Below are 14,483 nucleotides of genomic sequence, written 5' to 3'. Positions count from 1 at the left end.
AAATTTGTTTACCGTACAGACGAAGTGCCATTAGAGTAGAGATTAGTAAAAACATGGTTTACGGAAAAAGCTTTTTACTCGTGAGCTACGTATGAACAGGCAAGCCCTCTAACTCTACGCCATGTCACACCGGGCTTGCAGAGAAGTAAAAAAAAAAGCTGCTGAAAAGAAAACATGTCATGTCGCTTCACGAGCAGCTGTTTCAACAAAGACGCAATTTTGTTTTTCAACTAAACAATGCGTCTTCACAATATGGACTATGCTGCCATCCACGCAAGACATGCCGTTTAGGCTAAGACGCCAACTTTCTTTCAGGTAAAATTGTACTGCATTAGCGCAGATGCTACGATCAAGAAAGCAAAAACAGATGACAGTTTGAGCACTAAACTGTCAACTTTTGTTCATTGCGTGGCCCTAAAGCACACTATATTGTTCACTGTGCCACACGCATGACCCCACATATTACAAAACCATGAACGTGTGACGCTGCGCACTTTGCGAGAAAACCTAACTTTTGGTTGGTATCAAATTAATTAACATATATGAACACTTCAGAGCACGCCCCAGTAAATATAGCCATTTTACAACGAGAGCTGTTATAAGATCACCGATTGGGTCTTGCGCAGTGCCGCAGTTGTCCACCGCTCCCACCTCCGGTGTCCCTAACCACATCGCGCAAAATTAGAAAACATATGCTTAGTACCAATGAGACAGTGGGACTGGAACCCGGTTCCACTGGGTACCTGCCCAGTATTCAACCACTAAGCCATGCTGGTGCTTGGGACTTGTCGGCGAACTTGACTTAGGCAGGCCTAATGTCGGAAAATCAATCACGTTATTACGACTTATAAAGCGTTTTAAAACAGCGGAAAAACTCGCTGTCGTCTCAGGATGCGAATAGCGTAACTAGTGGGTTGTGAAAAGGTACAACCCTTTACAGAAGGTCGTTCTTGTTCACCTATTAGCGGGGGCGTATACCCACTTCAGGCACAATTCCTCATTATCATTAGCCACTGCATGAACAATGGGTACAAAATTTCTTGCAATTCTTTAGTGGTTACCACGTTTCTCGGAAGAATGACAAAAATAGCATATCGAATGCTAGCATAATGCCATAGTGGACATCAAGCAAGTGTGCTTTCCGCAGTTATTCAATGAGTGTTTAGAAAGGCTCTGAAAAGCCGCTGTTATAGTTGTCGCTGTGACTGTGCTGCGCCTTCTTTTTTTTCAGATAAATCTGCGTATGGTGTACTCACACACACCTTCGCATATTTTGCAATTAAGTTCGCCACAGTAATCTCTCGTCTCAACTGGTTAAAACTGTGACCCAAGATGACATACTGGTCAAAGAATGGAGTACATGCATAAGACTTACAATGTATAGCCAGGAGAGCACCAGAATAAATCTTTTTTTTTTACTTTGTAACAGTGCTCACGCTAGCGCTCGTTGGCGCACCTACCAGTCTGTCCTATGGGAACCGCGTCGCACGACAGAGGGAACTTGGAGACGGCAGCTACGAAACATTGGACAAACTTAGCCGCATCCTTCTTTCCAGAGGTGCGCAGCAACTCTTTTTGGGGATTCGTTAGTTTACATAGTCGACTTAGTTTTTATGGAGCAGAGAACACTACGCGGATGTTTCTTCTCGTGCCTATCTTTTCCGAATGACGTGGAATTTGATGCAGATAAGGTGCGACGCTGTTTTTTTCAGCATCGGGCTCACCATTCTTCTGCGGCCGTCTTCGCATACGCAAAGCATGCATCAAGCAACCAACTACCGACTCCGGTTCTAACACTGGATAGCCTGCCAAGAATGATCAGTTGATTCGTCCTGCGAAACTAGCGGCCATAGCGTGCCGGCATGAATTTATCAGGGGCATTCCTAACCCACAGCCTGGCAATCCCTCGTTTTATCCGCTTTGCGTGCGCTGAATGGTACTACAAGGACAGGCTTTTTGATTGTGGTTCATAGCCCTAGCGATTATGTTAAAACGAAGAAGACAAGCGAAGGTCAAGAAGGCTTGTCAAGAAAGAGTGTGCCTCCTTGCGGTATTTCATAAGTAACATCAAGTGGTGGAAGACACTGCTTAATTGTCGGCAGAATTTCTGTAACTTGGTGTTGAACATCCACTGAAGCACACTCAATAAAAAGAAAAAAACGTCAGAATAATTTCAATCCTTGCGAACCTTTGTCTGAGCGAGTTTAGCGAACAGAATAACATCGAATTTGGCGTGAAAAAGATCGCGTAGTATGGATGCAATACATGATTCTATATTTACCGCATTTTTTGTTGATAAACGGCCTCATTCCATATAATAAATGTTGACACGCGATAAAAGTGTAAATCTTCAAAAATCGCCAATAGATATCAAGGTGTCATTCTGAACCTCACCAGTCGACTGCTACATACTTATAGCAGGTTTTCGTTAGGAATTGAGTAAAAACCATCTTTGATTTCAATGGAAAAAGCTTCATTCCTTGTGATTATGGAGTGTCTGCCTCACGACCTCGTGATGTTCTAACCCAAGAACGTGATGGAAGCCCCGCAGGTTACGTCCGGCATTATAACCCCTGAAGAGAGAGATCGTGAAGCAACATAAGTGCTTAGTTTCCTGGGTATCCAAATTGAGATTAGGGAGGAAGGCCGGCCAGGACAAGGGGAGTCGGGTTTATCGCGTTTGCTACCCAAAGAAGACGTCCAACCCTCACCAGTGCAAGTTCGACATTTACTAGCGGCGCCCGCACTTGGTGTCAAATCTGTTCAACTATGACAACAAGAAGAGGTCATCGGGATACCTTTCGGTTGAAGCAATGAAATGTTACTTGAGCGCTGGTTCGAAGCGCAATCCAATAGAATAAAGGAAGAGCCCAAACCCCTGAAGCAGTATGACCCGGCAATGAGGGCACACGTCAACGAACTCGAAGGGAGAGCTGAACTTGAGCAAAGAGAGAAGATATATCCTATGGCGCGTCACGCAGTCATTCGTCGAGATTCGATCACGAAGCTTCCTGCTGTATCTGACGCATCATCGCACGTGCTAGGTAATCCCTGCCACAACGATGTCCTTCTGAAGTGTTAAAAACTTGACGCTAAAGTTGTGCAGCTGCTACTCATCTTCCAAAGGCAACCAATTGTCCGATAGAAGTTTTTTGGAGATCTTTAGGGGGGGGGGGGCACTTGTGAGAGCGTCTCATCAAATGGACAGAGACGCATCGAGATGGTCATTTCGACACCTAAGTCTCAACGCCGAGGACCTCGATACAGCAATCTGTGAAGTTCAGGCTAACATCATCAGCGCAGCTTCTATGTACCTGCACAGCAGCTCTGAGGAACTGAAACCGCTGACTCCATACAACCTTTTGCTCGGAAGACGCGTGATAGGCCTTGCGCAAAAAAAGCGAGCATTTCTAATAGCACGACGAGAGAGGATTCGTTCCACCGCAAGTCCTATCGTGAGCGTATCACAGTGGAGTTATGGGCACGGTGTAAGTGGTCCCACTTTCTTTTACGGTGGTCCACGCACAACGGGCGGGCTCGTGAACTACCTCAGGTACGTGAAGGTGACGCAATGCTCGTGCATGATGTCTTCACACGTTCCGTACTATTGAAGCTGCGCAGAGTCATTTTAAAGTTACAAGGTAAAAGACGGTATTGTACACATCTGTACCATGGGACTAGCTTCCGAGCAAGCAATCAACAAAAAGGACATCCGTTGGTTAGCCTTCAAAATATATAAACTGCCGACTGATCGCGTTGGCCCCGTGGGAATATGTTGCTAATAATTGTGGATGGGTGGCAACATGAAGAAGATGCGGACGAGAAGCAAGGTTGAAGCATGAACACTCGAATAAACATTGAGTTCTTTGAGCAGGCCTGGTGTTAGTTACTACATGACATTAAGCACATTATTATAATCTACAACAGTAAAATAATGAGCAGGAAATTGCAGGATCGCAAAAAAGTGCGTCATTAAAGTCGTTCAATAAAAAGCGCATGGAATAACTCTTTGAATTTTTCTCGATTTTTAACGGTAATAGATTAAGGAAGGCCATTCCAATCCTTCATGGTTGAAGAAATGAGTTATTAAAAGTAAGAATCAAACCATAAAAGCTTTGGACGTTGTTGGAATAAAACAGGCGGCGAGAAGTTTAAGCTGGTGAAAGTAGCATTGTACCGGACGTGCAGGATGTAAAATTAGTCATGCAGTTTGTGAACTCGGGCGAGTCGACAGACATTGCGCCTTTTTATTAAAGGGGGAAACTGGAAAAGTGACTTTATGATAACTACACTGGTGTGTGAAATATTCTTTGATGGGATAGTTCAGACAGCACGACGTTTCACTGCCTCAAGAGAAGTGAATAACTATGTTTGGAAGGCAATTGAAATGACGATAGCTTGCATAGTCCAGCTTGCTTATAACGAATGTTTCGTATGCGGTTTCCCTAGTTTTCAAAAAAATATATGCAACCACGGGCTTTTAGTAGCCGTAATGAGCACCCTAAAATGAAATGGCCATGGTCTTTTAAATTTTATATGCAAGTGACAGCCGAGTTCCTCGCGTTTCCTTTGTTTAACAAGGTGTCGTCAATCATCTAAAGAGTGTTATATAAAAAAACCTAAATCAATACATGTCTGGCTTCACGAACAAAAAAAAAGGAACACTTACCGCCCTGCCTTATCTGCAATGAAAGGTAATGTGTTAAGGTTACCGTTACCGAAAAACGTCAGGCACGCTAGTTTTCCCAATACTTTAAAAAAATCAAATCTGTACGTCTAAGCTGCGGTAACGCACAGTAACAACTTCCAGTCCGAACTACGATTCTGCTAGAAATACTGATTTAACCACAACGCTTTGCAACGGTGTGCCCGATCCCTCCAATTTTATAGTGGCCTACGAAGTAGCCTGTTGAGTTGTGCCTTGTAAGTATATGACACATGGCAACTTTTTATCGGTGTCACGTTTAAGCACACCATGAGATTTCATTATTATAGCGCTTTCCGCAAAAAAACAACTCTAAACTTTCGAAAAGTTTACAGTAAGTCGGACGGTGTCTCTACAGAGGAGAATGATTGAATAAACTTTATTTAGAGTCCAGCAGTTTTCACCGGGTGAGGTGGGGAAAGATACTCAGTTGTTGTTGTCTTAGAGCAAAGGTTCGGCAGCTAAGTTACAGCAAACATACTTGAACGCCCATACAATTTTATTCATCAGATCTGCACGATTTACTCTCAAATGACGAGTGTTTATGCGAAAATGTTCAAGGACAGCCTCAATCGGTCAAAATTGAGTAAGTATAGCAACATTTACCTGGAGCGCTGAGCAGTATGACCCGAGCTTCTCGAGAACACGCGTTTGCTGCAAGCTCGCACGGTGGCGGCCATGACACGAATACAGTGCGGAGCACGCAACAACCTTGTTCAGAAAAACAACCACAAAAAGTCGAATGGCGTGAAAAACACACGTTGCATTTGCGGCGGTTTACAAAGAAAGACTGCGGACGAACTACTTATCAGCCCCGTCACTCAGTCAGCATTCCAGCAGTGCAGCAAGGTCAGCGTGAGTGTCGCTGTATGTTTTTGTCAACTCAACATCACGCCTCCATGTTCGTGTTTGATTATCCTCTTTCGAGCACCTTCTATCGCTCCACCTGCAGCTCAGAAATCTCCACTCTCAAAAGAAAGAAGAGGCGCACACTCAGCACTCTCATGCTGGTCATTTCGCTTCTATCAAATATTGCAGATAATTGAAAAAACAAAGTACTGCTATTTCAATCACACGTCTTAAGGTTTCGCTGCACTAAAGAATCGATAGAAGCATTGTACGCCCAAGTAAGTAAACAATAACATTTCTTTTCGTAAGTAATGCAAGGGATGTTTGTTTAATATATAGCAGTGAGTGATACATCGTGAGCGCGGTAAAACTGAACGTGAAACATCGCCACCAGGGGATATCATAACAGTTAGTTCTTCGTGCATGCGTGAATAGTCTGTGCCATAATCGCAGATAATCATAGTAGAAAACGCGGAGCAACGGATTCGAGAAAAACTAAACAGTACCGGCGCCCACTCGGTACAACTGCACGTTTATTTTTGCAGTACAAATGTTTATGCATCTTGCAAAAGAGAAAAATTAGCGAGAGGGGGGGGGGGGGGAAGAGTTTGATGGTGCTAAGAAAATCTCCCCCTTTCTTCGGTTTTTGTTCCCCTTCACACTATGCCAAGCCCAGGCTGCCCAGTCAGCTAGATAATCAGTTAGTTGCCGAGGAGGCAAGCGGACGGTGAACAATAAATCAAAGCTGCAAAGTAGGCCTATTGCTATAGAATAGTGAATAAGCATGGTACGCAAAGAAATTGGACACGTAGTGTATCACGAAGACACCCCAAAATTAAGTACCATAATAGATGGCGTTGATTATGGGACTAGTTTTTTCAGTATTTCACGTTGTTGATAATAAAAAGGGTGGTTTGAGATTATGTATATGTGTGTTATGCATATACAAGTGTTCGTTACAAAATAAAAATTTCTCAGTCGCTATTAAGCGCTCGTGCTGTGTCCTTTCTGAGTGTTTGTACATCTTAGTGCTTCTATTATTATGAACTTATACCAACATGCCCAACTGGCAGTCATTCTAAATGAAAGAAGATGCCTCTGGTTTTTAGCTTCCAACGAAGTTCGTCAACCGCCTTCGACCTGACGCCACGTGCATCAGGTTGTAACCCCTACTGCTCTTATTTTCCTTCTCTCTCTTCTTTCTAACAAATGAAAAGCAATCCTCCTCCACATGAGTTCTAGCGTATCTCTTTTGCAAAACATTCCGCTTCCATAGGTACCGCACGTGTCAGATAAAGCTTCAAGTATGGGTAATAGCGTTTCGGGTCATGTGTGCTCCAGCATTCCCCTAATTCAGTAGAAAACAAGGCAAGTAGACATTCAGTTTTCTTAAACATTTGGTGCATACCTACACAGACGGCCCAGTGTATATTTCTCGTATAATGATAACAACACTGACAACAGTTCACTTACTGCATCGTCTCGCAGGTATGTTTTTGTCAAACATGACTATTTTTTGTTTCTGTGAAAATATGCTCAACCATGTTATAGTCATATTATATTGAATAATTTAACTTCTCGGCTTATTCATATTACGTTCTGCACCTGCGCGCTTAATTATTTCTAGTGTTCTGGGTTCTTCCTATATTTTTTTATTTCTTTCTATATTTTAAGAATTTTCGGAAGGCTTAAATGCTAATACACCATTTAATTATTTGTGTATTCTTGAGCAATACTTTTTAATAATTGTTTCTTTACAACTTGCGTTTACTTTTTTATATTTTCTTTCACGTCAATATCTCGCATAAATAATAATTTGCTTTTCATTGCCGTAGTATTTTTCTTCTTCATATTTTTTCTTTTTCATCTTCGTCGCTATTAGGCATTGTATAATCGTTGACAATTGTTTTATGTTATTGTTTTTTGTAAGTTGTGCAATTCCACGTATCTATTCTTCTGATACTTCCCTTATACAATGCTCTGGTAGGCCTGTAAGGTATTCTGAATAAATAAATCAATAGATATATCTATAGGGCCAACGCCTCCTGTATCTTTTCTGTGCCTTTGCGTGACGCAAGTTCCCATTGCTCCACGATTAATGGTCTGTTTCTTAGAATGACCGCGTGGTGGCGTCAGGTTATAACCCTCTCGCGCTGTCTTTGTTTGCTTGATTGCTATGGTTGAATGGCGCACAACCACTCGCTTTTTTCTAATTTTATGCAATTTCTTTCAGTCGTATTCTGTTCTTCTGAATTTGCCTATTTGTTTATGATATCGTATTACGAAAAAAAAAGCAACCTAAAGGTGTCCTATACATTGAATGTAAGCGCTCGAAGGGATTGCTCTGCTATAACATAGAGATCAATCCCGATCAAAATATAAATGAAATTCAGAGGTTGAAGTAATGAAACGATATATAGCAATTTTATATACACAAAAGAAAAGACAAATGTAAAGAAAAACATGCCAGAACAAGTAAAAAACAGCAACCGGTGGCGCAATTATGTAAAAATTCCAAATCCGGACGGAGGCGGTCTGTCGGTGACGTCAAAAAATGGGCGGTCCGCAGCGGTCGCGAGGACGAGAGGAAGTGAACAGCCAATGAGCGAAATGAAGCCTCGCGTCATCATTTTGATGTGGACTTGGGGACCGTATAGCAAAGTAAAAAGTGTTTGTAACGTGTTGAAAAATGTTTAACTACTATTGATCATCATCAAATTGTGTTGGCACAAGTTTTTAAACGTTTATTAAGGAATATAGCACAATATAACCGTATTTTTCTTGTTATTGTTATGAAATAAAGCTAAATTTAGCGGGACGGTACGTGGTGGCGCTAAACACAACCCCGTTTCAAGCAGTTACTGTTTTCATATCTCCTCCACTATACAAACCTAAACAGCGCAACTTTCGAAGTTGTTGGCTCAGTCGAGCGCAATCGTGGCGGAGGTCAACTGTACCAGTAGTCAACAGCAGCAGCGGCTCATGGGCGTTATCCGAGGCTCAGCGCGCGCTGGTGCTCGCCTTTATGGACGAACATCCCCAGCTCGTGGCGAATGCCATCGAGCTGCGGCACGGCGTCACCATCACCGACCGGTGGCGGCTGTGGCAAGAGCTCAGCGACGCGCTGAACCATGAAGTGCTTGCGCAGGAATGGCAGGCTTGGTGGCGCAGGCCGGTGCGCGAGGCCCGCCGTGACACCGCCGCCATCAGAGACGCACAAACGTAAGTGACCGTCGAATGACACGGGCAATATGTTCTGTGACATTAGTGTATATTTTCAGGGGCACTGTATGGGGTTGGCTGCCTGGCTTCCGCGGCCAGGTTCTACAGTTGACTGGGATGACACGCTTCAGTGGCGTTTTTGGTCTCACCTATCAACAGGTAAGCACTCTGCCGCCGCAGTATCACGGGTTCCTGAGCGGTACCATGACAGAGTTTGATATCTGAAGGGGTGCCTTTAGCGGAACCTTGTTAAACGGGAATAAAGCGCACGAGAAAGTAATCAAAAGTTGGTAGGTTTAACTAAAATCTCAGTTTGCAGCCCTTGCAGTACAAGGGGTATTAATTTATCATAAAACACGCAATGACTGCGGGCAAGTGCATGCACTAAAATGGTAATACATGACATCAATGACCACTGAATAGCTGCAGAACATTTCCGCAGATGTTTAGTACTTAAGGTTGCAAAATAGCTAGAGTAACGAATACCCACTTTCTGAAAGATCATGCTTACTACACTTTCCAGCAGGCGAATGTTCCCACTGCTGCAGTGGAAATGGATGTGGAGGCCACTGAAGCGGCTGTAGATGGCAGTGACACAGTAACACGCAAGCATCTGAGAACTTAGTGCTTTATTGAGTGCAGGACTGGAACCTTGAGCAGGGCGACAAGGTGCTCAAGGTGAGTAGACCCTTTGTTTACATTTTACATAAGGGGCATAAGCATTCCCCATGTTCTATTATGATGACTGAAACCAACTTGGCCTGTAAACAAGAACCATGCATTGTATTGAGGGCATGGTATCGGGTATCTGCAATGATAAACTGCCGGGCAAAAGGTTAGTTAGCCCTGGGGCTCTTTCATGGTGAGAGATGCATTTGAGGACATTAATAAAGAGCAGTTTCAACAAATGTTTGTAGGTCCACACGAGGAGGGCATAGCTTGTACACAAAGCTTCCCACTTTCAAAGGATGCCATCAGGCCAGTTGATCTTCAACTGAGGGGAAGTTGTTGTGCCCGTTGCAATTCTTGGCAGCAGCAGCAGCTTCCAGCCACGAGATGGTTAAGGGTTTACCGGCAGCTCACTTAAACATTTACACCATGATGATTCATCGCAGGTGCTGCGGGAGATGAAAAAATCAACCACCCGCATCGCTCCTGCAGAACGGCGTGTGGCAGCGGCACAGGAGAAAGCGGCAGCGGTGCAGGAGGGCACTGGCCATGGCTGAGGGCTTTCTGTGAGAAAGGGATACGTAGTTTAGTTTAGTTTTTTGTCATGTGTTCAATGTTTTTTCTTGTCATCATTCATTATAGATTTGTCGGTTTCAATGTGTTTAGGTGCTGCTGTTCATGTTCAATTTTATACGCTTCTGGAGACATACACATAGTTTAGTTTGTTTTTCGCCATGTTTTCAACTTTTTATCATTCATAATTGGTTTAGTGTTTTTGATATGTTTACGTGTTGCTGTTCGTGTTCTATTTTATTCGTTTTTTGTTTGCATTTAGTACATATTACTAGATTTAGGTTAGCATTTACTTTGTATAAGGAGTGCAGCATTTTTTATGTTCGATATATGCATTTCTCAATGTATGTTCGAGCAGTTCTAGTGGCAGTGTTTTTTACCCACATTTCAAAAGTGTCCAGTCATTCACACGGAGACCAAGAGTGTATAGTTGACATTTTCTGTTAATGTTTCTTTGATATTTGTATTGTCCCACTGTGTTTTCTAGCTCACTGTGATTTTTATTCAGCATTACCACATAGTGTAGTAATGTGATATCTTTTTGCATCACACTGTTTTGCAGTTCACTGTGATATTTTCATTTCAGCACAATGAGGCTAAGATGCAACAACTACATTCCGAATCTTGTTTGGGAGCGCTAAGCTAGTAAGTGGTCATCTCGCATCTTGTTTGGGAGCGCTAAGCTAGTAAGTGGTCATCTCGCACAGTTTTACAGAGGAAAATGGTCATCACAGCAACATGCCAGCGATTGATTTCATCTAGTTTTCGTTGCAAACGACTCTTTGCGGGAATAAATTTCGAACGTGGTATGGCTTGGGAGCCGCGAGATGGCTGAGGGAATTATTCATGCTGTATGTTATCAAAACAACTCGCCTGTTGTTTGCCGTCTTGATTTGCATATTTTTTAGCATTGCAGCATGACTGCAGTCGTGAATTCAAATAAATGTTATTTTAACATTCACACAATGTTTAGGACAATGAGCAAAAAAAACAGCACAACTTGACAAGCACAATTGCTCGTCAAGCCTCTGGCGTGCACAATTGAATGCTTGTAGTCAGTCACTATGACAAGATATGGACTTATGTATCATGTGTTCATACAACATGTTACTAATGGAATCTCGATTTTTATGCGTTCTGGTGAAAAGAATTTTGAGACGTTGCTGCATTGTTCGCACAATTTTGTGATAGCAACATTCAGCACAGAGTGCCGCTCATATATGCTTGCTCCAATCTAGTCTGTTGTGACTGTGATCGCTATTATGGAAAAGGGTGTTTCTGTTGCATATTTCATGTGCCACTTAAAGAAAATGCAGCATTTTGACATTGCCACCTTGCTTCATATTGAAGCACAAGTAAGTACTCTGTGTATTCAAATGTGGCAAACACAGCCCTTTCATGTCTAGATGCACTAGAATCAGTGTAAATAAATTATGTGTGGGATATGAAAACATGAAAACTCACCGTTCCTGTGTACTTCAAAAAAGGTCCAAGACAGCACTGCTGCCGTCTCTGAGCAGCACGTTGCGTGGTGTGAGCATATGGCTCCCCCTTGGCTCTCCATCGTCATCCTCAGCTGGTGGCATGTCTACGACATACTCGTCCAAGGTCCAGTCGCCTGCATGCAACGCAATGTTGTGGAGAGCAAAGCAAGCATAGATGATTTGCGCTGCCCGATCGGGGTTGTAGAGCATCGTTCGAAAGTGCTGCAAGCAGCAGAACTTGCTTTTCAACACGGCGATACACCTTTACACAACATTGTGCATGGATGCGTGCTCCTTGTTGTATCGGCCTTCGGAAGTGTTGCACGGTTGACTGCAAAGGACTGGAATTAGGAGCCATGGCTTGAGGGGATAGCCTGCGTCTCCTGCAATGTAAGCATAAAAGCTGAGTGCTCTGCCCAGATAGTACACATTAATACTTACCAAGCAGATATTCGCCAGGCTGCAGATGTGCAGCTAGGCGTGCACGCAGTGGGTTGTGTTCCCACACCCAGGAGTCGTGGCACGAATCTGGGAATCATGGGTCTATGACAATTATGCACAGCCATGCTTTGCACATCTGCGATGAGGAGCGATATAAAATAGTACTGCATTTATACTCAGAATAAATCCCTTTTTTCTACGCATATGCAGGAAACAATGCGTACTAGTACAGTCATTGGTACAAGGAGCTTCACTTAGAAGGAAACACAGGGTGTAGCACACTGAGGAGGGGGGAGTGTGGGGGCAACGACCCCACCTCTGCTGTACACATAACTACGACTTCCACTGAATGATCGATAAGTGAAAAGCTACGGGTTGCTCTTGGGAAAGAACACTCGTAAATACCAAAGCCAGCTCGTCCAATTGTGATTGTAAGCACTTTCGTGTTGGAAATACTTCCCTGTTGTGTATATACTTCTGCTACGTCTGCTGCCCATATTACCGATTACCTCTAAAATGCACAATTCAATTGCGTATGCATGCCAGTGCAAAAACGGCAACTGGTTCACGCACAAAACACTTGCCACTTATTATTACCGAGGCCTTGCGAGCCACCATCTAGCTCGCACCCAATTCCCTGCAGGTTCTTTTTCATTCGTTGCATTATTACTTTTTCCAGCTTTGGCGTCACAACTGAACAATTGCTCCGAAGGGCGAGTAATAAACGATCCCAACAGTACTTACGATCATGACGTTAGGACATAATAGCCCCTTCTGGACATGAAGCTCGCCGTGTCGGCCAGTCTGAATCCCTCTGGCTTGCGAATGGCGACCAACGTGCCATCGGCACACGCCAGCACCCCTGGGATGCAACCGCGTAGCACAAACTCCACCTTTGCCTCATCCTTAGCAGCTGTTGTCAGTAGGAAAACCGCCACCCTTTTTCTAGCAGCCATGGTAATGATCGCCTCCGTCACCTCGTGGATGGTGTTGCTCACCGCCGGCTGAGACATGCCGATGTGTTCCTCGCGACCAATGCTCTTCTGGAAGCTACCGGTGGCGAAAAATCGCAGCGCGCACAACACCTTTCTCTCTGTGGAAAGGCCACTGGCTCGCTGGCATCCGATGATAGGATCAAGTTCGTGGCACAAGCTACGCACTGTTCGTTTGGACAGACGAAAACATTGCCGGAACTCTTCTTCGCTGAACTCTTCAAATGCATCTTTTACCTCGCGTCGTCGCCTCTCTCGGTTAAAGCTACCGCACAGGCAAGGCGAAGTACCGTGTCAGTGGGAAACGCCATGTTGTCTAAGTGCCCCGGTGCCGAAAAGTCGCGCATTTTTTCCATTTCAATTCAATCCAGGCCACCTTGCAGCCATTTCAATCCATCCGGTTGCTTTCGGACAGTCTCTCCGACCGTTCCATCGCCTTTCTCCGAAAACCGAAAAAAAAGAGTCACGTGACACTCCAGTTCACGTCACTCATAACGTCACAGCATTCGTCACAGCTTGTATGGGCCAATCGCGTGCGACTCAATGGAAGAGACCGCCTTTGTCCGGATTTGGAACTTTTACATAATTGCGCCACGGATGAACTGAAACCGCTTATTTGCGTCAGTCCAACATTGAAGGTGCGCGTGTCGGGCAAGCTTCAAAGTTTCAAAAACTTCTGCGAGAGCAGCTTCTTTTGATAAAGCTTAGCCACAGGTCTTTTTTGTCAGCGAAGTCCAAACAGTAACGTTGGTCAAAATTGAGTAAGTATCTAACAGTTAGTCCCCACAGACCAGCTCAAGAGACAAACATTTAGTCCTCACATTTACACCTTGATCTAGTTTGTGAACAGCGGCTTGATAAACTTTCTGCGTGCAAGTTTCTGCATACAAGTTTCTGCATACAAGTTTGGTCACAACGGTCACACAGCAGTACTGGCAAACGAACAATTACATCCACATTCTTCAGGAAGCACGTCTTCAGAGGCTTATGAAAAGGCGCGCGGTCCAAAAGCATCACGTCCACAGCCACATCTAGTGACATGCTGGACCAGAAAATCATCATTGCCGCTGCGAACATCTGGCCCAGCATATCACTAGATGTGGCTGTGAAGTACAGTTTGATAACATAGTCGTATTATACAAACATAAAAATGAGCGCACAAGGCTTATACCTGAGGCAGCATACATAGCGCGTGAACACCTGACTTGTGTCAGCAAATCATCGATAGCTCTGTCCGATAAGGAACTAGCATTTTCAGACAGTAGCATATGCCATAGGAGATAAGTAATCACTCGAAAGCACAGTAGGCGTTGGTAGGAAGGGGGGGGGGGGGGCTGACGTACATAGATCTTTTATTGGTACTGTCATTTTCGTCAGTGATTTGGTCTTATGGTATGTGTCATGATACTGTTTCATCTGTCCGTATATATATTCAATAGTTTTCTGAATAAATTTTCAGTTGGTAAAAAGCACTTGTCCCTGTCTTTCTGTTCACGTCTGAATAGTGCGCTCTTATTTCGAACAATCATGTATCACCAACTCGCCCAA

The 14,483-nt window shown here is 43.9% G+C and overlaps 2 protein-coding genes and 2 long non-coding RNA genes across 13 annotated transcripts in view; 2 read left to right on the top strand and 2 right to left on the bottom strand.

The window, feature by feature from the left end:
• The window catches only part of LOC119164566 (juvenile hormone acid O-methyltransferase), a 162,962-nt gene extending 157,497 nt beyond the window's left edge, over window positions 1-5,465 (bottom strand). For 4 of the 5 annotated variants that reach the window (XM_075872568.1, XM_075872570.1, XM_075872569.1 and 1 more), the window contains exon 1: window positions 5,312-5,465. In XM_075872568.1, the coding sequence (XP_075728683.1) occupies window positions 5,312-5,385 (74 nt within the window). In that variant the 5' untranslated portion in view covers window positions 5,386-5,465. The remainder of the gene's footprint in view (window positions 1-5,311) is intronic. The other variant, XM_037416788.2, reaches the window with a different exon arrangement.
• Window positions 5,466-6,890: 1,425 nt separating this feature from the next.
• Window positions 6,891-14,483, top strand: part of LOC142769375 (uncharacterized) — a 59,698-nt gene continuing 52,105 nt past the window's right edge. The window contains exon 1 of the long non-coding RNA XR_012885806.1: window positions 6,891-7,042. This is a non-coding gene — a long non-coding RNA (uncharacterized LOC142769375). The remainder of the gene's footprint in view (window positions 7,043-14,483) is intronic.
• Window positions 8,384-11,477, top strand: LOC142769372 (uncharacterized). The gene is made up of 4 exons (XM_075872560.1): window positions 8,384-8,776; window positions 8,836-8,935; window positions 9,300-9,454; window positions 9,892-11,477. Exons 1-3 carry the CDS (start codon window positions 8,580-8,582, stop codon window positions 9,399-9,401), a joined length of 399 nt encoding a protein of 132 aa, XP_075728675.1. The 5' UTR covers window positions 8,384-8,579; the 3' UTR covers window positions 9,402-9,454; window positions 9,892-11,477.
• LOC142769373 (uncharacterized) lies at window positions 9,387-13,631 on the bottom strand. 6 transcript variants are annotated; one of them, XR_012885804.1, is made up of 5 exons: window positions 12,688-13,627; window positions 11,944-12,045; window positions 11,745-11,885; window positions 11,483-11,636; window positions 9,387-10,009 (listed from the first exon to the last, which is right to left on the bottom strand). It is a non-coding gene; the product is annotated as an uncharacterized LOC142769373 (long non-coding RNA). The 6 variants fall into 6 exon arrangements; XR_012885803.1 differs by having other exon boundaries at window positions 11,944-12,030; window positions 12,688-13,626; XR_012885801.1 differs by having other exon boundaries at window positions 11,745-12,045; window positions 12,688-13,631.

Source organism: Rhipicephalus microplus, chromosome 8 (assembly GCF_043290135.1).
Source record: "Rhipicephalus microplus isolate Deutch F79 chromosome 8, USDA_Rmic, whole genome shotgun sequence".
Lineage (NCBI taxonomy): Eukaryota > Metazoa > Arthropoda > Arachnida > Ixodida > Ixodidae > Rhipicephalus > Rhipicephalus microplus.
Note: the sequence above shows the minus strand (reverse complement) of the source record. Positions and strands in the feature narration are given on the sequence as shown.

Coding starts and splice junctions, on each gene's coding strand:
- LOC142769372 (XM_075872560.1), top strand. CDS start 8,580: ATGGACGAACATCCCCAGCTCGTGGCGAATGCCATCGAGCTGCGGCAC. Junction 8,777..8,835: donor GCCATCAGAGACGCACAAAC/GTAAGTGACCGT, acceptor GTATATTTTCAG/GGGCACTGTATGGGGTTGGC. Junction 8,936..9,299: donor TTGGTCTCACCTATCAACAG/GTAAGCACTCTG, acceptor TACACTTTCCAG/CAGGCGAATGTTCCCACTGC.